This window comes from Numenius arquata, chromosome 2 (assembly GCF_964106895.1).
Source record: "Numenius arquata chromosome 2, bNumArq3.hap1.1, whole genome shotgun sequence".
NCBI lineage: Eukaryota > Metazoa > Chordata > Aves > Charadriiformes > Scolopacidae > Numenius > Numenius arquata.
In genome coordinates, this window is record NC_133577.1 from 13,441,069 (window position 1) to 13,465,332 (window position 24,264).

The window sequence follows — 24,264 nt, forward strand, 5'->3', positions numbered from 1 at the left end:
AGGCTAGACTAACAGCCCAATAATACTGGTGCATAATAATTTTGAGGCTGCATGTATTTGCTAATCTGGTGCATATATTTTGCTATCATAGCGCATCTGGGATATGCTAGGAAGCTGGCGTTGCTCCCCATTCACTATTCCAAAAACTCTGCAAATATACTACCTTTCCTCAAGCTGTAAAGAGAGAAAAAACATCACAACGAATGAGTCACTCTTCCGTTCTGTCTTTCCCATTAGTACTTCTGTGGTCAATTCAGCATCTCTGCTGTTTAAAACAACTCCTGTTTCTACAGCAGATTATAAACAGGCCTACTCCTCTATCACACTGGAAAACACATTCTAGTCAGCATGGCTGCTCCCTGGGTACCTAAGTCAAGCCCGCCTACTTATTGACAGAGCAAACTTCAGCTGCCATCAGCACAGTTTGGATGGTGCTGCTGTGGAAGCGAGCTAATATCTATAGTCTCATGCGTTACCAGCAGAATGGCTATCTGATGTCCAGAAACTGTATTACAGTTGTGATAGACGTAGCAAAAATTGAGCACTAATTTCATTTTCAATTGCAATATCTTCTCTCTGACCTGACAGTTCAAGAAGTCACCACTGGACTAGAGTGAGCAAACTCAATATGAGAGCCACTAAAGAGGAATCTCCAGGATGTCTTTTCACGCAGCCACTTTCTCTGGCTATAGCTTCTCTTGAGCAGAATGCGCTAGTGAATCACTCACTGCTCTGTCTTGGGTTAGCTCACATCTATTTAAACCAGTGTGAAGCTCCACACCTTTGATGTGAGTTAATTACGCTCACATGGCTTTCCCCAGCCTGACTTCTGCAGCTTTAGAAGCTAAGGGAGCCAAATTAGGCCCATCTGCCTAAATGGAAGGGAGTCCTCTCCGGCCATAAGGAGTGCTTCATTACCCAGCACAGGAGCTGCCTTCCAAGAGCACCAGGAAAGTGGTTTCGTTGCTGCCAGCAGCTACCCAGAATACCAGGTACGCCAAGCATGGGGGTTTTCACAAGAATCATGATTCTGTGCCATCAGTTTCTTCACACAAGAGCCTCAAGGGTCAGTCTGTCTACAAAGGGATTTCCTGCAATAACCTTTTGTTTAACACTTGGAACTTCTTGGCAGCAATAGATCTGCAAAATAAGGTTGGTTTGTTTTTTTTTTCATTTAAAAATGAAGGAACTGGCAAACTTCAGTGGTGCAGAGGCGATGACTCCCTCTGCCTTGATCCTGCAGCCATTCATTGTGTAACTGAAGTTTGTAGTCCGTACAAGCTCTGGAAGCCTCTCAGTCACTAAGCTGGAATCCCAAGAAGAGAGAAAGTAGCCTCAAGTAATCCACGTCACCAGGTACAGCTGCTAGAGAAAGGACACAAACCACTCCCTGCTGGTAGTCACTGCTAGGATCTGGGGAAGCAAAGGTAGAAGACAATTACACAACTTCAGCTCCCGAATTTGTCTTAAAGGACTTGATCTTGTAGAGGAACTGCAAAACTGTGATCAGATCCCATGCTGGCTCTGCCACAGCTCTGTGCCTCATAACCATACTTTGGTTTTGAGTTTCTGTATGTGTTATACAAAAGTTACCACTACAGCAAAACCATAAGTGACAAAAAAAAAAATAATTTCTTCAGTTACCCATTTTCTTTGAGACAGAACTTGAAGGAAATATCTGTAATTCAGCATGTAAAACCATATGATACTGTTGGGAAACACAAACTTAACACTGACTTAAGTAGACCTAGAAGCTTTTTTCTCTGCCACAGATGATCTTTATGAATGTTATGGAAACTAACAAAGATGTTTACAATGAAAAAAGCACAGCAATTAGTAATACATACCCTAAGTAGTGACAAACATTTACTAATGTTACAGGACAGTAAGGAAATTGTCCAACAAGTGAAAAGACATGATGTTTCTGTGATAGGCCTCCTAAAAGGCTCCTTCTTAACCCTAACAAAAATGAAGCATGGAGATGACCTGCAAATAGATTAGTTTTGGCTAAAGTGTGACTCCTCAGGGAGTCTACACAACTGAATGGGTGAAAAAATGGCCAGTTGAGTAGTGTTTAATATGCTGTAGTTGGAGGGCAGTTACAAGCAGAACAGTGCAAGGGCCTATCCTGTTAGATACTTGAGAAGGAAATAGCGGGGACCCCCATCAGGGTAAGGGATGATGCCCACCTCAGGCTGCAGTCAATACGCTCGAGGGCAGGGCTGCCATTCAGAGTGGCCTGGCAGGAACCTCATGAATTCAACATAGACAAATGCTCCTCCTGATCCTGCGGAGAAGCAAGCTTGTGCACTGGCACAGGCTGGGGTCTGACTGGCTGGGCCAACCTGCTCTGCAGAAAAGGCCTGTGGGACAGTAGACTTAGCACGAGCCAGCAGCGTGTCTGGGCAGCAATGACAGCCAGCAGCATCCCGCAGCATGTCAACAGTAGTGTAGCCAGGAGACAGAGAGAAGCGATTCTTCCTTTCTCTGGCGCCTGTCAGGCCTTGCTTGGACCACCACCTCTGAGCCCTGCAGTCCTGCATGCTAGGCAGGCCTTGATAAACTTGAATAAGTCTGGGGCAGTGCCACCAAGGTGCTCAAGGACTTGAGCCCTTGCCTTGCAAGAAGGGCTGGGAGATTCAGCTTGGAGAAGAGACAGCTTCAAGGAGACCTACCAGCAGCCTGCTGGTACCTATAGGTAGGTTATCAAAAAGACAGAGCCTGGTTCTTCACAGTGGTGCACGGCATGAGAATGAGACACAACAGGTATAAATTGCCCGGGGGGGTTATCTCATAGAATATCAGGAAAAAAAGAATAGTTCACTATGAAGACAGTGAAGCAGTATAATAGGTTGCTCAAAGAGGCTGCAAAGCCTCCATCCTTGGAGGTCTTCAAACCCAATCAGATAAAGTCCTGAGCAACCTGGTTTGAACACAGTGTTGACATTGCTTTGAGGCAAAGGTTGGATTAGAGACCTCCTGAGGTCCCTTCCAGCCTGAAGGACTTGGTGATTCAATGTCCCCTGCTACAGGTTCTGTAACCTGCAATAATGGAAAAGGGTTCAAAAAATTGAAGATTGCTTACATTTTGGAGCCTGAAACTAATATTTGCACCATGGAGTTCTGAGAAGCACTGCTTTAGCAGTTTGCACAGTGCAAATGAAAAAAGCTCACAGTGTTGTGCTGACACTGGGAGCATCTCAGAGCAAGGAAGCAATGCTTTCATCAGACACTATCTTGCATCCAAGAGTTGAGGTTTGTAAGCAAATGTGCACAAGCAAAGAGTACTCCAATTAAAGAAGAACTAATAAACACAGACTCCGAGGCTTAATGAATCATAACAAATACACAGAAAAAACTAACCCTGCTAATATCTACACATTTGAGTTGGTGAAATGTTTGTGTGCGTGAACACAATCACATATATTCCCTGTGGACAACTCTTCAAACTAAAATATTGATTCTTCATCTGGGCCATGAATGGCAATCATCTGTTAATAAAGTCATAACTTCTCTACATACCATATCAAGTTCTTGGGAAACCCTCCGTTTGCGCAGCTCTTCCATCCTCTCACACACATCCGTGAAGCAGGTGTTATAGTAGTCTGCATACTGCTGTGCCAGGTCATCAATACTTCCCAGGGACCCATCCTATGGTGAAGACAAAGGAGGGGGCAGCAAGAGAGAAGGAAAAAAAAAAAAGTTAATCAATTTTAAAATTCTAATTTAAAAGTAACATCTCCCTGCAGCACATCCAGCACAGAGCTCTTCGGTCGTCCTCTTTAATCCCTAGCCCAGAGCACACAAGAACAGCTGGGAACTGCGATACCACAACAGCTCCTCAGAAACAGGTGAGTCCTTGCTAATTCCTACACAGAGAGGGAAGGCAGGGACAGCAACGCACAGCAGAGGAACAACATATCCCCAGGCACTATCTGCCTCAATTCCCTCCCACCCACATATACTCATATTCCATCTGGTTCTCCCAAGCAGCTGCCCACTCATCCAATAACCAGTCACTACATATGTTTCACTGACCTTATTTACTGGGAGTAGCCCTGCTTTCCTTGACAATGACTAACAGCAATTTAAAACATTAAACTTCTTGCTTGTAAGCATAATCAGCCGGACTGCAAACAATTCCAGCCAAATGACTTTAACAGGCAAGTTTATGCCACCCACAAAGACACTCTGCCAGTTGGTCTTTCAAGATACGCTGGAGGCGGAAACACGGTTTGCTCAGTCCCAAATGCCTGCTTTGCTCGGCAAGATTGCTACGCTGTTAATGAAATGGCTATAGCCAGGAATCTAATTGTAATAATCTCTTGATTACAGTCAAATTCATACTGATAATGGATAAGGAAAAAAAACTCAAAACAAAAACCAGGCTGAATTTTAAGTAGCATGAGAAATCCTTCTAAACCTCAGGTACATATGCCATAGAGGGCTGGGCAGGGTGAATTAACAACTTTTTTGGTACAATGTACATGCGCTTAAAATAGATCCAAAAAGATGACATGGAGTAATTTTGTTTCTTTGTCTAATTTATGAAAGAGTATATATACATTCAAAGAGAATATATACATTCTTTAAAAGGGAACAATCTACACTGTACGTATTCTGAGAACAGGAATACACTGCAGTGTTATTTCATTGCTGCTGTTAATAGATGCAACACGTAAACATAAAAGTATGTCTTGAATATTAAGAAAAAACTAAACAATCAAGAAATCATTTACAAATAATTATGCTAATAATATATATAAGTTACAATGCATACGAGCTAGGAGGAAATCTTTTAATTAGAAAACACACCTTACTGAAGCTGTTGCCATTTGGAAATAAGCGTGTGGTCCTGCTCTCAGGGTTCTTGCCTATGATAAGGGGCAGATCCATTTTAATGGAGTATCACTTCCAGAGAATTGGAAAAAGCATTCCAGTTTAAAATCAAAGTGAAAGCCCATTAAACCTCAGACTTTGTGAAAACACACTCTCTACTTTTTTGAAGTACAATTCCACATGTGCAACAGGTATCTCAGATTCCCCAGGAAGTTTTGTAGAGCTCACATTCCCAGAATTCAGAACAGCTTGCAGTTCCTTAAAACTACTGTGTACAGTACAGGTGGAAAACAACTTGCATGCCATTTGTTGGAGCAGCAGAAGCAAAATAACTACACTATATATGCATCTATACACACACTCTCCTCGATACGTACCTGTATGTTCTACTGTATTTCCTATCTCTCAACCTGCCAAAGATTTGAAACTGGAGATGTTTCAAACATTAAAAGACTGGGTTCCTTAGTGCAAATACACCTCTGGGAACTTCAGACTTTCCAGGGCTTCAGACAAATAAAACTTTTCACACCACTAAGCAAGAGTGTAGTTTACTAGGATACTCCCACTTTGGAGTATCTTCCCCAGACAGAATCTTGTTTACTCCTTGATAAGCTTTGCCAGTTAGGAGTATAGGAGCTGGAAACAGCGATGACAGAAGGGCAGGACAGGAAACCATATGAAATCTACCTATTTATTTTATCAGTCCATCTACTCTCTCAATTTTGGAAACCTTTACATTCCGCGTAGTAAATCTGCTTGGAAATAGGTGTAACGTGTGAAGGTAAAGTCATGACTCTGAAACTGAGTGATATACTCCAATCCCAAGCATATCACGTGAACTTCAGCTTAGCTGAGAACCGAGTGGAGCCAAGGTAAGGATTGCAGCACACTCCAGCATTCCTCTGTACACCTTCCCACACCCATGCTCCTCAAGTCCATGGTCACCAACCACTTGTGGGATAGTGATGGTGCTGCACAACGGATCAAACCAAGCCAAACAACTGCTCACTTTTCACTTCTGTTAGAGTGGAGTTGTGCTTTTTTTAAGGGTGGTCTCTACAAGGCTGAAGGCTGTCCCTAGAGCAAAAATGGCTCGACTGCAGCACCCCAGTTAAAGCCCGCAGAGCACGGGTGGCCCCACCACCGGGGAGCATGTGGCTGCAAAGAAAGGCCTATTCACAAGCGATTTGGTCCACCAGCGCCGCAGCCTCCAGAGAAGCCGAGCTGCGGGCACCAGCCTGACCGATGGACAGAAGGGGTTGTTGTCAGTGCTCAGGACTCAACCCGGGGGCTGTGCTCCAAATACAGCTCATGCCAGCTCTCCAGGGAACTCCAGGGAAGACCAGTCCTGTGTGAAAGCAAGCTTAACGTCCAAAAAAAAAAAAAAAAAAAAAAAAAAAAAAAAAAAAAGATGAAGGAACAGAAAAAAACCACACAATCTTAGAGATGAGAATTGATAATTGAAACATATACTCATTGCAGCCCTGCCATACGCTTTTGCTGGGTTACCAGGCCGAGGGCGACTGGCAGTACAAGTTCACCACTCCACAACAGCATCATGCAGCCTCCTAACTAGATGCAGACAGCTTTGGGGTTTGAAGTCTCTAGCTTTGAAAAAAATGAGAATAAATATACAAACATCTGCATTTACATCTCAGCTTGCCAGGAAGTTGTAGTGGAAGATGCCGATTGAATCGTTTGTCCCTGTGGCAAAGAGGTTCTTTTATGAGTTTATGCATGCAGTTATCCAGAAAGCATTCCTTTTGTTGGAAAAGAAACACCGATACGCAAATCAACGCAAGCCAAAGAGCAAGTATTTCACACCCATGTTACATATAAGGAAATAATGTCATAACTTAACAAAGGATTGTATATCTGATTTGTATTGCCTCAATTTTTATCCCTACATGTAGTTACCTCCAGTCTCCTCCTTCATTCTTCAAGTACTATTAAAAACATGGCAAAACTAAAAAAAAAGAGAAGATGCTTCATTTTTCTACTGTGCTGATAACAGCTGAGAGGATCTACTTTAGATATCATCTAATCGCAGGTAATCACAGAAGATGAATTTTGGACTATGGAATTTTTTTCTGTCTATTCATTAAACTGACCCCCCAGCTCCTCCAAACATTTCTAAACCATCTCACACAAAATCACTACCAGTGTGCTTTGTATTTTCATTGAATTTCACTGAATTTCACTGAATTTTTTTTAGAGTTGGAAGGGACCATATAGATCATCTAGTCCAACTCCCCTGCTGAAGCAGGATTGCTTAGAGAATGCTACTCAGGACTGCATCCAGGCGGGTCTTGAAAATCTCCAAAGAAGGGGACTCCACAACCTCCCTGGGCAGCCTGTTCCAGGGCTCTGTCACCCTCACCATGACGAAATTCTTCCTCATATTCGAGTGGAACCTCCTATGTTCCAACTTGTGCCCGTTGCCCCTTGTCCTGTCACTGGGAACCACTGAAAAGAGTCTGGCTCCCTCCTCCTTCAACCCACCCTTGAGATACTTATAGGCATTAATAAGGTCTCCCCTCAGCCTTCTCTTCTCCAGACTAAAGAGACCCAGCTCTCTCAGCCTTTCCTCATAAGGGAGATGCTCCAATCCCTTAATCATCTTTGTTGCCCTTCGCTGGACTCTTTCCAGTAGTTCCCTATCCCTCTTGAATTGGGGAGCCCAGAACTGGATGCAATACTCCAGTTGTGGCCTCACCAGTGCAGAGTAGAGGGGGAGAATGACTTCCCTCGACCTACTAGCACACTCTTCCCTATGCAGCCCAGGATTCCGTTGGCCTTCCTGGCCACAAGAGCACATTGCTTGCTCATTGTCATTTTGCTGTCTACCAGGACTCCCAGATCTTTCTCTTCGGAGCTTGGCTCCAGCAGGTCCACACCTAACCTGTATTGGTGCCTGACATTCTTCTTGCCCAGGTGTAGCACCTTACACTTTTCCCTGTTGAACCTCATGAGGTTCTTCCTTGCCCAGCTCTCCAGCCTGTCCAGGTCTCTCTGGATGGCAGCACGGCCCTCCGGGGTGTCAGCCACCCCACCCAACTTGGTATCATCAGCAAACTTGCTGAGGATACACTCTGTCCCCTCGTCCAGGTCACTGATGAATATGTTGAACAGGACTGGACCAAGCATTGACCCCTGGGGGACACCACTGGTTACAGGCCTCCAGCTTGAGCCTGTTCCATTAACCATTACCCTTTGGGTCCTGTCACATAGCCAGTTCTCAATCCACCTCACTGTCCCCTCATCCAGCCCACACTTCCTTAGTTTTCCAATGAGGATGTTATGGGAGACAGTGTCAAAAGCCTTGCTGAAGTCAAGGTAGATGATATCTGCTGCCCTCCCCTCATCCAGCCAAACAAAATTCATTTTGTTTTTAAGTTGAGTATTTAGAAAATATTCATATGCAAAACTTTAACTTCAGCTTGAGAAGTTATTCATTCCCTTATGAAGCATGGGGAGTCAAAGGAATTGTCCAAAATGTGTTTGTTTTTTTTAATCCCTAGCATTATTAATAAAATAGAATAAAAGTATTCATAAATAATATTTTAAAAATATGTCACTCTGATGCATAGAAAATAAGAGCTAATGTTAATTTTCATAAGTTCTTTCTACTTTCTTACTTTCATATGCAAGCCAAAACCTAGAGGATTTTTAAGACAATAGAAATAAAAGTCTAAACCCATCAGTTTGTTCATTCCTCTTCTTCCTTATTAATAGCCCTTCATTGTGGGCTTGATTCCAATACAACAGGGTCTAAACAAACACGGACTGCCATTTTAGCTTCACAGATAGGAAAAAGAATACAGCTACTTGATACCAAAAATAATAAGCCAATGCAATTTATAGTAAGCGTTCAGTTATGTCCCACTAAGTCCCATTTTGATGTCGATGGGTCCCATATTTGAAACAGCTTATGTAAGTAATGAGAAAAGAGACAGCTTTCAAATTTATTCTTAGTGATATATCCGTAATTCAGTAGCCACTGATGTGCTCTTAACTGCTTTAGGTCAGTAATGTTTTTAAAACCAAGACCTCATGATAAACTCTCTCGTTTTGTTGCAAATATAACAGTTAAGCAAAGCCCTACCATGAAGATTGCTTCGCACCAGTTGTGTTTATTGCCATATAAGCTGCAATGTTCCAGCTATATAATTCCACAGATCATCTCCAGTGGAAAAAAATCATAAGCAACACAAATATTGAGCAAAAATACCATTCCTGAAATGCTTTAATTTATTCATAAAAAGTTACAACATGTTTCTCCTAAGACTTCACTATTGCCTGAGACCATACCATAAAATAGTCTGATAGCCAGGAAAGTAAACAACCCGCTAGCTTTAAAGGGTTAAACCTAAAATGAAGATTTAATAAAATATTCTAATAGAAATCTGAGAACTTCTGTGTTCATTTTCGGTTGTCAAATATGTTCCTAAATTTCCATGTTATAATGTATACATGCAACATTTTTTGGCATCATAAAACACAGAGTAAATGATGAATTGCCCTGGAATTCCCAGAGAATTAGTTCTGATATGCATGTGAATACCAAAGGAATCCGTTGGGATTCCTGTTAATGGAGTGACTACAAAGAAAAGTTGGAACAATTTGACACTTATTATAAAGTTAGAATTTATCGGTCACTGCACATCAGTTAGTTTAATGCGCTGGCAGAATCTTTTGTATTTGACATCTGAAAGTGTGAAGGAGAAAGCTGTTTTGTCAGAGCGCTGGTGCTGGCAATAAAACTAAGTAAAAATACATTCATATTTTAATAATAGTAATAAAATAAAAACACTATGACTTAAGGAAGAATAATGGACTTTGCTAAGTAATGTATACATTTCATGAACCTGCATATGAACCTAAATACTAGGCACAGCACACATACTCTCTGCATAAATTTCCATACAGAATAAGTTTTAGAAAAAGCTACCAAAACCACAACTATTTGGGTTTGTACTTTTCTGTCTCTGATTCTGAAAAAAGTATTACAAAGCTGCATATTCCAGCATATCCTCCTCCTATTCCAACCGAAGTTAGGAGTGTCAGGAAAGAGGTCCTGGTTATCAGATAGATGTGCTCACTCTTCTGAGCCACTGCATGAAATTCATGTAACTGCATGAATCTCAAAAATGTAAAAAAGATGTGTAGATGTGCGTGCTCCAAGCCGGTTTGGTGTCTCCATCTGCACATGGCAATGCAGATTACAGCACACAATGCAGCTATACAAATTCCTTACTTAAAAACCACTCCAGCTCTGGCCACAGCACATGTATACACTGGGAGGTTAGGAACAGGTCAGAAACTAGGAGGGGAAAAAAAAAAAAAAAAAATCTGACTTTTTCCTATTAAAGTATAAATGTATGTGGAAAGGGCACAGACGAAGGCGAGATGCTCTCTCACAATGCTTGCAATCATGCCCTGGCAAAGGCATGTTTTTGACCTTCACAGCCCAAGATGAGAAAATTCCATTTCCGTGCCTGAAACACAGGACTACTGTGTGGAGAGTCACTGTAAACATTAGCAGCTTATTTCTGGCAGTTGGATCTTAACAGGGACGCTTACCAAAAATTTGTGGAACACAACCCTGCATTGCAATAATACCTTTGGTTTGGATAGCTGTAAGAAGTACATAAATGAAAGCCAGAACATGGGCCAGAGCAAACAGGCTTGTCTGAGGAGGGGAGAGAGGTAAGAGGGAAGAGGGACTAAGAAAGTGGTGAACTGAGAACATCTGCTGAAGGGTAACATGTTTGTACCTAATAAATGTGCTATTTTCAACAGGACTTCATCTACATAACACACATTCTAGAAGATGTTTAAAGTTAAGCAGAACTAGCTTACCTAGAAAGCAAGGGATGCTCAGATTTTCATGGGAACAAGTCTGAATAAGATACTGGTCCTTTTTGGATATTTTTCCTGATGTGGGTTCATAGAAGCTCAAGAAACCTGTGCATCCTTCCCCAGGCAACCTTTAACTGTCACTGCAAAGATATACTAATACATGAATTCGGCCTACAGGTGATTCATCTGAGAGAAGACACTGTATTTCATGTTCCTCCACAATTCTTTCCAAGGAGGCAGATTTAAATCAGATCCAAAATGTTTCAAAACAGAAGAGTTAAATCTGCGTGCACCCCTCTGGCTAGGACTTGCCTCTCAATTTGCCACAGTAATACAGACTGGCATGATAAGGACAAGCATCTGTTACACATTTCTGACCCCCTTACTCGTCCCTTGCTGGCAGTGTATTTCTGCCAGGAGCTGGGCTGATGTTTTGCCTTCTGGCTTAGCTTCGAAATGGTTGCCATTAAAAATAAACCCAACAAGCTGCTAGAAAAAACGTTCCCTTCTTTTCCTAGGGGCTTGCAAAGGACAATATTCCATTCAGCAGAAGTAACAATTCCACTATCCATGAAGTGACAGGTTCAAAGTCTGTCTTGACAGTCAGTGGGGTCAGACATGTGAATGAGACAGAAGCGCGAGGCCAGGCAGCCCAGTGCTTGCCTTGATATTCAGGGGAAGGCATAAAATACTCAGTGTAGAAGTCATGACATTTTTATATTGAGAACAGCTATTTTAGAGGATGCTGAAGGGTTGTCATGGTTCCCTTGACCTCTCTATAGCTGGACACTGCGAGAACAAAGAGAACATACAGATCAGACCGATTCAATAGGAGACTTTCCATTAATTTTTATGGCATCTGAGGGTTGAGTCATTAAGCTATGCAGCTTTACAGACAGAGTTACAAAAATAGATCTAATAAAACTGTGTCAAGCTCTCTGTAGCATGGTTGAAACAGTTCTGGATTCTGTACAATAAGCAGAATGCACAATGGTACAGTTTGATATAAAAGCTTTTGCAGCGGTTATCTGAAATAAGTGATACAGCCCACTGAGTTCAGAGCACAGTCACTCTAGACCCAGAAACTTTATATTGTCACACAGCTATGTAAGCTTTTTCTAATAGATATGAAACCTTGCCCTGCCTTTACATCAAAACAAACTCTTCCCCTTTTCAAAATTCTGCAAATAAAGTGTTGCCTTCACCATCAGCACCACAACCTTCCCCCCCGCCTCCCTCACTTTTCACTGTAAAGCCCTGAAGTTTTGTCAAGAAGGTATAACAAAGCATCCCTGGAGAAGCATTCTAAATGTGATTTACGTTTTTCCCTTTGTAATCAACTTGAAAGCACACTACTGGGATCCCTCTCTGGCACGCAACCAAGGAAGTCCTCTATGTAAAAAATAAAAATGTGTGTCTGTATATGTATATATGCATGCTAACGAAAAAGTTGTATCTATGCAAATATACATTCCAACATACTTAAAAAGTAGGTATTTATCACAAGTAGAACCAGCTCTTTCACATGCTCATTATCTTGACAGACCAGATTAAATACAAATTTTATTCATGAGAAGTTAGTTCAAAGCACCCTTAACGTCCAGCTTCCCTAATAACAGTATATTATCTTCTATCCTCCTTTCCCCAAGGTGATCTGCACTAAGCTCATCAAATTGTAACTCGGAACTCTTGCCTGCTCTGATACCTGCCAGGCCACCGCTACTCCCTGGCTGGGCAGCAGACAGGCACAGGTTATCATTGCCAGCTTGCGAAGCAGAGTAAGTCAACAACTCCTTAAACTGAGTGATAGCGGCACCTGACATCACCTTTCCCTGGTTTTGCTTCCCTTGATCTCTCTGCCTCCTCCTTTTGCACAGTGTATTTGCTGAGACTTTTTCCTCAAACTGGGTGTAAACGCGTCTCTTCATGCACACCAGCTGCAGTGGGCTTCTGTCCTGACACTTGGAGCAGAAACGAATGATAAACAGAAGAATGGCAAGAATTAAGAAATGAACATATATGCGATTAAAGCACCAGTAAGGAGACAGAGATGAATTTCTTGTTTCAGAATCACAAAGTTTAGCAGATGTTATGGGGTGGCTTCCTCCTTGGGTTAAGTTAGAGTCTAATGAAATAGATATGCAAAAAACCCCAAACATCTTAAGTAGATGATGAAATAAATCTTTATCTCAGCGAGCTGGCCATATCAACTGCAACAGTGAAGGAGGTCTCATTAAAATTCATATCTTTTCTTTATGTAAAGTAGCAACACACTATGACAAAACCAAATCTTCTGTGATGGTTTCGGTCTACGTAACTGAGGTGTGAGCAACTCATTAAAATAGTAGCCTGAAAGAAACAGACAGAAAACTTGTAAAGGAAAAAAAAAACCCAACAATTTGAATATTTGAAGACAAAACAAGCTGACAAGACAACAGTATCTCAGGACAACTGTGGTTTACAGTATTTCCCAAGGTGTTGATTTGCATGGTAGACTCAGAGAAAGCAAACTTTGGCTATGCTTGTGTCTAAGTTTTACTACAAAAAGCATAGTCAAAATTGGTATCTACTTGGTATCACTAAGGGGTATTTGCTCACAGATGGATGTATTGGTGAAACACAATAAAATGCACTAATCTAAGTCAATGAACCAAAAGGCACTGAAATCCTATTTAACAATGATTCCACTATATGAAATTCTGGTTTCATTTTCAACTGAGAAAAACTAGTTATAAATTATTAGTTATAGTTATTTATATATATAATTTATATATATAAACTAGTTATAACTAGTTATAAAAAAAAGTTATAAATTACTGTAAAATAAGGGTTTCACTACGAATGTAGCCTTAGTAGCATGCTGAGAAGTATTTGAAAGCTGATTTTAAGAGTAGGCAATTATTTTTCTACTGTTTTTGCAATTCCATTTGTCTGTAAGTCAACCTCCATACACGAACAAAACCCAAAATATTAATATCATCTACAGGTACCCTGATATTCTGCACCTATATAGGATTTTTTTCTAACCTCTTTATTTTACCCTTGAAGTATCTTATCAACATCATAAAAAAGTAAGGAAAGCAGCTACTAACTGGATTTGTGAATCTCTATTGCATCAACACATGCCAGTAAAACCTTTATGGCACCCTATACCCTCCATATTTACTGCGGAAGTTAATTCTTGCCTGAGAGACAATATACACAGGTTCCTAACAGGTATATGCATAAAGGGCATATACATAATCATCACCACACTACCAAAGGCCAAACAATTGCTTGTTTAGTAAAATAATTCTTTATCCAATTTGATGGTCCCTAAATAGTTTCTCCAAATAAAATTATCAGAATTTGTTTTGGCCTACAAAATGTTTATTTTTCTTCCCGCCCCCCGACACTAAGAAGCTCTTACAATCTGTAATCTCTTTGTGGAAAAAATTATATTTCATTCTGCCTTGCTGTATAAAAACCCGTGACAGCAACAAGTACCTACTCTGACCTTTGTCCCTCTATACTCATGTATTTTTCCAAGCGTCACAGTAGTAAGAATAGCCATCTTTATCTTAAACTTTGCTATGCGTTTCACCAGCGCAGTTTGGCACAAGTGGGACATACCTTGCCCAGAAAAAGGAATGTTCACTCAAAGACATTTCTTATCCCTCGCTCTGTTCCCCCTTCCCCTTGCTTCTTCAATGTACCACTGTGCGCTCCTCGCCCCTTTATTTCTATTTCTCCAGGTCTGGGGTTTTCCCCCCAACCCTGTTTGAGAGCCAGGCCTGAGATCCTGAATAGGTCTCCTGCCTGGCCATCTCTAAGGACTGCAGCTTCCCCCAGCCCACCGAAACCTGGTAGTACCGGCTTCAGGTATGCACCAATAAAGGAAGAGAGCCCTCTATGCTTTCCTTCATTTCTCAACACCTCAGCAGCCGAATCATGCATCAGGACCTTCCCCCACAGCTACAATTAGCAGAGAATGGAGGAGAGAGCACAGCCCTCTCCTGTTCTGCCGGGAAGCCAGTGCCCAGAAAAGCCCGATGGGGATGCAGTCACCCCAGGTTTCTTCCGGCTGGACCAGCCTATCATCTCATCTGCACTTACAAGGCAAGACCTACGGGGCAGCATTGCGCCTTTATTCATGCAGCACCCAGCCCGGTGATGAGCACCCGACGTTTAGAAATGCTACTACACTACTACAAAGTTGGACGTGACAGTAAGCACAATTACTTATTCCTTCATGTGCTATTTTAAGAGGCTTACTTCCAAAAGACAGGCACTGTCCGGCCATCCATGTAAAGGTTTTGGAAAGGGCAAAGGGAAATCTTGGGAGTATCTCCCTTCACCCCAAAATCCAGTTTTACAAAGCGTGAAAAAAAAATACTGTTCTGCACACCAAGATGTGATAAGGTCTCTCCTCTGTTTGGGGAGTAGATGGGGAAATCAGCAGTACAGGCAGGGTACTGTGCGCCCCAGACACACGGCCCTAGATTTACAGCTGCGAGCGCAGAGGGCAGCCTGGCTGTCAGCTGTGCAAAACCAGAATGCCAACGTTTAAACTGCTTTCTGAAACTCTGCTATTCTTCTATTTTGTTTTTTTTTCCTGCTAGAAATTCAGCAGCTCGCAGCCCGGAGGATACACCCAACACTTCTGTGTACCCAGGGACTAACCTTGCCTTCACTCTTCCCGCTTCCTGACGGGCCATCTTTTACCAGGAAAGGAAACAACTGTAATTGAGCATGGCAGCAATCCATGTTTCCCCATGTAATCTTAGCAGCAGAAGAAATGGTTTCCTGTAGCTCCCGTAAGCAAGCTGCTCCCAGCCCCCCCCCCCCCCCCCCCCAATGAGGCTGCCCATCCCATCTGCTCGTGCTCCCCCCACAAATCCTCGCTTCTGCAGGGATGGGGTGCCTGCCTTCCGCAGGGAGGATCCCGCTCTTTGGTGACATCCATAAACTAGCTTAAATAGAGATCCCGCGCTCATCCGAATAACGTCAAACCAGAAAGACTGACTCTGCCCTCCAGCACTCCAGCGGCGCCTCAGCTTTTGACTGTAGCAGAGGGACAGCACTGTTAACACAGACTCTCACCCACTGCAGGTAGCGTACAGATGAACTAAATATAAAGCTGCTCATGCAAAACTTCATGGCGCTGGGCTCAGGTTTTTTATGGCCTTAACTAAGCATCTTGAAGTCTCTTTGGAGAGCGTTTTATTTAGGAGCAGTAATACACAGTTATCAGGGGGTTTCAGTTCATTTAATTAAGTTGAATATAATTACACTCCAGTGGGTCTTAAAAATGCAAGAATCTATTTAAATATTATTTAGATGCGTATCTTTTAACTACCACAGACTGCACAGAGCTTCATGTTTGTATCAATTAGGGATATCAACCTAGCAATAAGAACTCTATCTCTTGCCAGCTTATAATCCTTTCTACTCTGGGATCTCATATTTTATTTGCTCATTTCCCTTTATCTGTGTACAGTGAAGATGGGCTTTTTGCGTTCCTATGTGCTCATATTGCTTCATCATTGCCAAAGCGCTTCCTAATTAGGCTTAATAGGCCTCACCCAAATAGAAGAGAAATATTTCTGCTTACCTAAAGAGCAAATCCTACAGAGTCTGGGCTTGAATAACTGTGTGGTTGCCATACCTCCCAGGTGTTTCAAACATGTTTCTCTGAAGGGCCAACATGCAATTTACTACCAACAGGAGCCCCCCAACAAGGAGGATGCTACGTGCTTATTTCAAGGAAGTGCTTAAGCCCGTGGGTGTTGTCAGTCCAGTGCCTCTGCCCACTGATAATAGATGTTGCTTTTACCGGAGACTGAATGTCTCAATTACTCAATTACTCAAGTGTTGCACATCAGAGATGCACCTCAAACTGAAGCACCAAACAATTTGAACCCCACGGGGTTAAAGAGATCATAAAAAGCAGAAGCTGGCAGAACCCCACTGTCAATAAAGCTCGGAAAAATTGTGTGTCTCTACAAAACCCAGTAGCTGGTTCTGACCGACTCAAGGCCTTGATCCACAGCTTGAAAGACAGCAACTGTAGATAAAGACACTTGGACTTGGAGGGTAAACTAAGTTCTCACTTAAGCAACCTCTCTATGCATAGCAACTTGAGCTTCCCGCTAACTAACCATTTGTCAGGAGAGTAGTCATGCCAAAGGAAAACATCCCACCTAGTCGTAAAAGAGACTGTAACATGAGAAGAAAGTCTCAGATGGAAGAAGTTTCTTCACAGATGCTGGTTCTGAGATGAAAGAAGAGACTGCAGTCTCAGGGAACACCAAACCATGAACCCAGCAAGCGCAGGAGGACAACCAACATACCAGGACACATCTGAAGCGCCACAAAAACAGCAGGGAGCTCCCTGAGCAAAAGGAAGATGTTACACCACTTTTGCCAGTATGCACCATTATCAGTTTCAATCAAAGGATGTACGGTAAATAAACTGCCTCATGCATAAAGAAACAGGACTTGAAGGGAAACAAAGATTTCGCTGTATGAGTCTCTCAAGGAGAAAGGAGAATCACATGTTTTTCAAATGTGGAGATCTTGTCAAAGCTTGAGAGGTGCAACTCGAAATGCAAAGGTTGGTTTCGAATGAGTTACGTGTGAACAGGGAGTCTGGGCATCAGACTGTCTCTAGCAAAATAGTAAATCACACCCTCAGCCTCTTTTAGCCAGCCAGCCCTCTGCTACAAATTATCCATTTGAAGCATCTACTAGCAATACCCGAATGGCATAATTTTACGTGACTCATACGCGCATCAACAGTTACCCACCTATAGCCTGTATTTGTCTTTAAGCAAAACCAAAACAAGGTGCAACCAGCGAGACACAAAGGCTTACTTTGCCCTCTGATATCCCTACTCAGCACCTGAAGCGAGCCCTGTCATTTCTGAACCAGGCTTAAATCTCCATTATTTACTTCCCACGTGCTCCCCGCCCGTCCACACCATTCAGCCACCTCCCCTGGGACCCCCCCGAAGCCAGCCTGCGTGCTGACCTTCCCCTGCCGAGGTCCCGGTGCGTGCTCCAGCCATTTCCTGCCATGAAGGCGGCAATTCTTCCTTTCACATGATCCTCCTAAATCCCTCTTCCTAACAGTTGCAAGTTACTCTTCTCAGCTGGGACTCTTTTCACTTTTCTAGCCACAGAAAAACAATTCTGAGTCACTGCACCTCCATCCCTCTGTTGCCTCTTTTTATGAGAAGTATTTTCCTAAGAGAAGCATGAGTCTGGAGAAAAAAAAATATTATTTTTTTTTTAATATTGCTCAAACCCACACAGCAACAGATCTACCTAAGAAAGGCAGAAGGGCCAGAGAGGAGCTAAACATACTTTGTTACCTCCCTCCCCTCTCTTTTTCATGGAAGTTTGCAAAATAAACTATCTGTAAACACTTTACAATAGCTGTAATCAGGTTTGGCAGATGAAAAATGAGAATTTGTACAATATTTTGTATTCCAAGTACATTTGAGACGAGGATTAAAAAGCACAAGTAACTTGGCAATGATTACTTGAAGAAACTACTGTTCCATCAGAAAGAAAAAGCAATATTGTGAACATCCACCTCTTTTTTTCCTCAACTGTAGTAATTAGGAACTCAATCTCCACACTGATCAAACCCTATGAGACTCATCATGAATAGGTCTGTAACAAGGGTATGCAGAAGCATCCCTTTTCATTCCTGTTTATGCATGAACACACACCATATGCAGTATGAAGCAACTCTTCATCATCACGCCAATATTTTGATTAAGTCCTTGACCTTATGTTCTCTGTTAACTTCCTGAGTTTAGATCGCTATCATGTGAAGCTTAGGTTTTACAAATTTTATCCATCTGCATGTATATACTCACTCCCGGACGCAAAATCTAAACAATACATTGCTGGATCAAGGCCAAGCAAGAAACAATATACCTCACCAAGCCAACTCATCCCAGTACCCCTTCAATTAGGTACACAACAGAACACGCCACCACAGTGGAGAAGGACGACAAAGGATTAGACTCCATTTCATGCCTTGTTGCAAAACACTCAGAATAAAGGCAGAAGTAATTAACAAGGAAAACAGAATTTTTAAGGACTGACAACCATTTTGCACTATGTACAGCTGAGTAGTCTCTACTGATGAAACAAGAAATAAAATAGACCTTTCCCCAAACAATAAGCAGGACACATCATCATAAAATAAAAACAGAAAATATGCATCTTCCAATTTTTATTTGTACAGCGCACAGCAAGCAAGGTGGGAACTTCCACATACAAGCTGGAATGCTGACAGAGAAATTTGGGTAATTAAGAAGAGACACCACAAATTGCCATTTTCCTCTAGAAGGAAAACCTCAGAGAAGTATGGTATGTAAAAACAGAGAAAAATGTCCAAAGAATTTGCCACGTGTGGAGATTCACAACACGCCCCGCCAGCAGGACATCTGCCTTTACTCAGCCCTTTTTCTCCAGTGAAACGCAAACAGGCAGACCCAAGGAAATGCATCCAGTGGGGGAAAGAGAGGTTTCTACCTGCCATTACAGCCACACCGGCGCTCTGGTCATGTAAGGACATGAGTGACTGCGCACCTTCACTGAGGTACCTGGAGCCACCTCTGTGGTCCATGTTTTTCAAGGGATATAAGCAGCCTGCTCTTACTTCCACCATAATCAGTGGCAAATTGCAAGCGACCTCAGGTAAAGCAGGAACAAAAACAGCTTCCGTGGTGGAGATCCCCCACTGTTTGCTGCGATGAAAAAAAAACCCCGCATTTATATGCCAGAGATACAGCAAAACCAAATACCTGTTCTGAATCTAATCAGTCCTGTCTGACATGAAGCATCATGTAAATTCAACGAAGAACAGGTCAGAAACCAGTCAATGTGGCTTAGTACCACAGCCACCAGCATCCCTGCTCCACTGCCCATCAACTCCTGCATTTCTTAGTATCCCCAATGTGACAGTTGACCATGAGCTTTTGATTGCATCCTCGACTGGAAATTTCCTCATCTTACCATTTTTTTTTGCTTTTGAAATGTAGTACCTTTATTAGCTCTCTGATAAAATGTTGCACGTGGAAATCTGTTCTCCCCAACTTCCGTAGAAAACACGACATATTCCCACAATACACTGAAGCATCGAGTTCTTGAAGCGTAAACTATCTTGAAAATGGAAACCTGAAGACAGAAGCCACAACTGACATACATCGTGCAGTCTGCCCCTGCCTTTTCCCATTTTACAATGGTTATTCATGAATTCTGTGCTGGGAAAGAGGCCTAATAATGAAATGGAAATCACAACCTACAAGTTGTGGTGCATATTATTTATGAATACAAACACATGTATGTATAAAACAGGATTTTTCTTATTTTCATCCTCACAGAGGATGCATTTCAGTTTAAATGCAAAGCATTTATCATCAGCTTTCAGAGCTACTGCACTAAGCTGGCCAACCACTGAAAGCTCCAAAACTCATAAGTATTAAAAATTATTCTGTGTAACTGAAGACTACATTTAAATCTATGCAGTGATATTAATAACAATATGAAATATGTCTAACAGGGATGATGCAGAGGTGAGCCTCACCTCAGCAATAGAAAATGACCATCTTCAATTTGCACTCCATCCCTAGGAATGCACTAGAAATTTCTGGGGAAAAAAAATGCTTTCAGCTGAGTTGGAATATGCAGGAAGCTCCTGCTGGGAGATTGCAAGTGCAAAACTGGAGGAGGATGAATGTGTTTCTGAACTGCAACAGATACAGATAAACAGAGATAATAAACATAGACAGAACACAAACACCTCTCCAGTTTTAAGTGCATAAAAAACACAGATTCTACAGCAATGACCTATCACTTCTAGAGGTATATACTATGACCGGTAAGATACTACTCTGGCAAGCAAAATACCTTAAAAGCCTGAAGTGCTTTTTTCCTGAAGTGCAATGTAATGCTACGCAAGCAGCCCTAGCATGTGTTTTCACCCAACCTCCAACTGTAGATGTACACTCACTAAAAGAACTTTTAACAGTGCCAGCGTGGTGCAATGAGCTCTCACAATAACTGCTCTCAAATCCATTTTTCCCTCCGTTGAGTTAGACCAGGGTGACAGTGGAGCAGAGAGCGAGCTCTGCGCAGCAGGGTCAGCTTGGTGCTGGCACAGAAAGGACCAGGAGGCTCAACTCAGCTGAACTTGTGAAGGAATGGCAAAAGTTGCTTTTTCCTTTCTTGTTGAAAACCTATGGGCCACACACTCTTCCAGCATAAATAAACTTTGTGCTTTAGGCTCATGAAGTTTTTATGTAAACAGGGCAGAAATTAGACCCTTTATCTCTTGTTCTTTTCTTCATCTTTTGTTTCCATCAAACCCATCAGCACTGCAAAAAGACCTTCAGTTGCAAGTGAGAGGGTTAGGAGCATCCTGCAATCAAGAGATTGCTCATATACTCTCGATTTAATATTGTAACAAGCATAGTATTGTTCTCACTACCATCTACTGACTCTCCTCATGCTCACTGCAAAGCTTTCAAAGTATTGCTTCTACTATTGTATTAAGTAGTTACCTAATCTCCTTTGCACACACACACTCCCACACACAGAGAATATACTGAAGGTGGAGAATACAGATGTATAAAATTTTAGTATGCTGTTGCCAAACAGCAAAAAGCACTGTATATCATCGTAAATAAAGTGACAATAACAAAACAGACAAGCATGTATCTATGTTCCTGATAATTATATTACTAGGCTTGTACACTTCAACGTGTGTGTTTACCCACGCACGTAAGAACAACCATATTTTTCCCATCTGGAGGCCTGATCGTGTAAACTGATCTCAAGAGCATATCCCCATGCTCATGCAGGGCCACGGGGAAGTCAAATCAGCAAAATCTGATGGGTTTGTAGCAGAGCAGACCTGCAACAGCGCTCCAGCCAGATCACACTCGGGTCCTGACACGGGTATTAGGAACCAGTTCTCCAATTTATCTTATGACCTTCCATTAAAAAGCCTTAAAGTGTTATCTATAAATCATTGTTGTTTTATATTCTTAAGCTTGTCCATCTAATTTTCTGGTTATACCCTGCTTAAAACTGTTTTCCAGAAAGGTTATACAATCCCCACTCTCAATTTCAAACTCTTCATAGGAAATGCACCTCTAAAACTAGTACGTAGCTCAAAAATGCTTATCCAGCATTGTCATAAAAACTTAAACCATTAAGTACTTTAGTATACTAATCTCAGTTCAAATAAAAATAGCACATTAAAACTTTGCGCTTCAAAACATGGCAGCAGACAAGAAAAGTCTGCTGTTACCGTAAGCCAGGAAAAAAACGTTCCCCTCACCTCAAGAGGATGAAAGCAGAGCCGGCGTGCCCACACCTGACCCACACCACAGCTACGGCACTGCGGTGAGGGCAGCTCCTTTTATTTTTAGAGCATTTATTTTCCATAATGGAAACCTGTGCTGTGAACTCCTTCCTGGGTTTGAATGCGTTTCAGTGAACTGCGTTCTAATTTTTTTCCTGCCAATGGGAAAGTTAAGTCTCTTGATGACAGGGAGAAATAAAAGCCCTTCGTATCTCTTTATCTAATCACACAACACATGACTATGTACTTCTTTAATGGAGAATATGCTTTTATAGTAAAAACTGAATTTTTACAGACTTGCACATATTAAATCAAGTTCCTTCTTTTCGTTCATCTCCTCACAAAACACCTGGGAATCCAAATTCTTGCAAAGTCACCTCAGCATTCCCACAGTCACAACAAATGCCTCCCTCCTCCTTCTCCCACCACCAATAATGGCAACACACAAAGCGGCAAGTTCATTAGTCATTGCCTGCATCAAGCAGTCCCAAAGAGGAAAATTATTAACAGCACTTTACATTAAAACAGGTATTGTGACAAATCACTTTGCTGGGTCATTACAAAGCGAATTCCATTCATGCTGTGTTACTGAACCTCCTGAAGCCCAAGCAGGAGGTGTGCTCTACAATCATTAACACAGTGATAATGGCATAAATGGAAGAGGAGAAAGCCTGTGCTTCTGCCCGAAGGAAAAGCTGCAACCAGAGACTCCAAATGACAGAGAGTGACCCGGGAAGGCACCGGCAGCAGGGCTGGGCACACTGGCATCCTCTCCTCCACCACACCACCTCTGGAGGAAGAGAAGTCCTGAAGAAGCCAAGTCCAAGGCTAAAGCTAGAGCAGTTCAGCCGGGGTCCAGAAGGAGAAGGAAGCCCTTTCACCTCTCTGACTCAAACTCCCCTGCCCCGGGCACTGCCAGTTTTGTCTGTCCCTCGGCTCTGTGCCACGTCCAGCAGTGACCCCGCTCTGCCACGCTCCGGTCCCTCTGCTCAGCTCACACTTGACTCCTGCTCCTCTGTTTGCACAGCATCTCGTGTAATCAGGACTAATTTACATCGATTTCTAGACAGCATCAGACTAAGTTAGATTAATCATTAGCTAGTTCCGTAAAATGTCATTTGCTCTGAGATATACTAAAAATAAGGAGTTTTTCACCTGACTACAGAAAATTGTAACAAGCACATGTAGCATAATACATTGCAGTCCACCTAATAAAATTCCTGTAAGTGCTCATTGTCATGCATATGCAACATTTTTTTTTTTGTTTTCCACACCAATTTTCACATTTTCCTTCTGTTTAGTCAATGCCATTTTTTCATATCCACAAAAGGAAGAAGGCATCATTATGGGAAAATTCTATCAGTCTGGTATTCCACTACTCTTCACAGAAGGCGAGAGCTCGGTTGATTGACTTTCAAAACATTAAAAAAAAAAAAAGAGGAAAAAGTATTTCCAAATATTGATAATGGAGCCGGTGTTCACAGCAAACCAGCAACACTCTGGAAAACAGAATTTATCACCAAGATTCCAGTTTACCTTTAAATTTATAGTTATCCTCTAGTAAACAACAGGTCGTAGCAGACAAAGAACCGGTACATAAAAATCTTTTCTACTTTTTCCTTTGTAATTCAAAGGCCATGGAAACCCAGAGTTTGCTTTTACGAAAAAACAAGGACGGCACCAGAACCAAAACCCCTTATCATCCCTGACTGTGTAGGGTCTTGTGGAGACTGTACTGTGTGATGGAGACATCTGTGTTATGTGACCTGACGTGCAAGAAAAAGCCTAGACCAAAGGTTATCTCTATGAGCTAGCTGTCTTCATAAAGGTCTTAGCATTGCTAGGAGTAACACCGCATGGAGATGAGAGAGGAAGGAGATGCAACAGGTAAAGTTTAAAATATAAAATTGAATCCAACACCAAAACTGACAGACGGTCACTCCCCATTTTGATTTCTTTATTTGAAAGCAAAATATACTCCACGGTTTTGTAAAACAGAAAAAACAATACCTGCTAGTTTGAAAAGCAGAGGCAAGGGCTTCTGGGTTTATCCCTACTGTTGCAACTAATACACACTGTAAAAATACACTCCAAAGTAGAAGTCGGAACAAAAATGTGTTGAATCAGAATGCCCCAAAGTCCTTTTTGAGCTAATTAAACAGCACCGCAGCAATTTTGCAGACACATCAATAAAA

The 24,264-nt window shown here is 42.0% G+C and overlaps 1 protein-coding gene across 3 annotated transcripts in view; it reads right to left on the reverse strand.

Annotated features, from left to right (window-relative positions):
* The window catches only part of LOC141476810 (SAM and SH3 domain-containing protein 1-like), a 560,858-nt gene that overhangs the window by 97,643 nt on the left and 438,951 nt on the right, over window positions 1-24,264 (reverse strand). For 2 of the 3 annotated variants that reach the window (XM_074165606.1, XM_074165609.1), the window contains one exon: window positions 3,523-3,651. In XM_074165606.1, the coding sequence (XP_074021707.1) occupies window positions 3,523-3,651 (129 nt within the window). Of the gene's footprint in view, window positions 1-3,522; window positions 3,652-24,264 lie in introns of those variants that run through there. The other variant, XM_074165618.1, reaches the window with a different exon arrangement.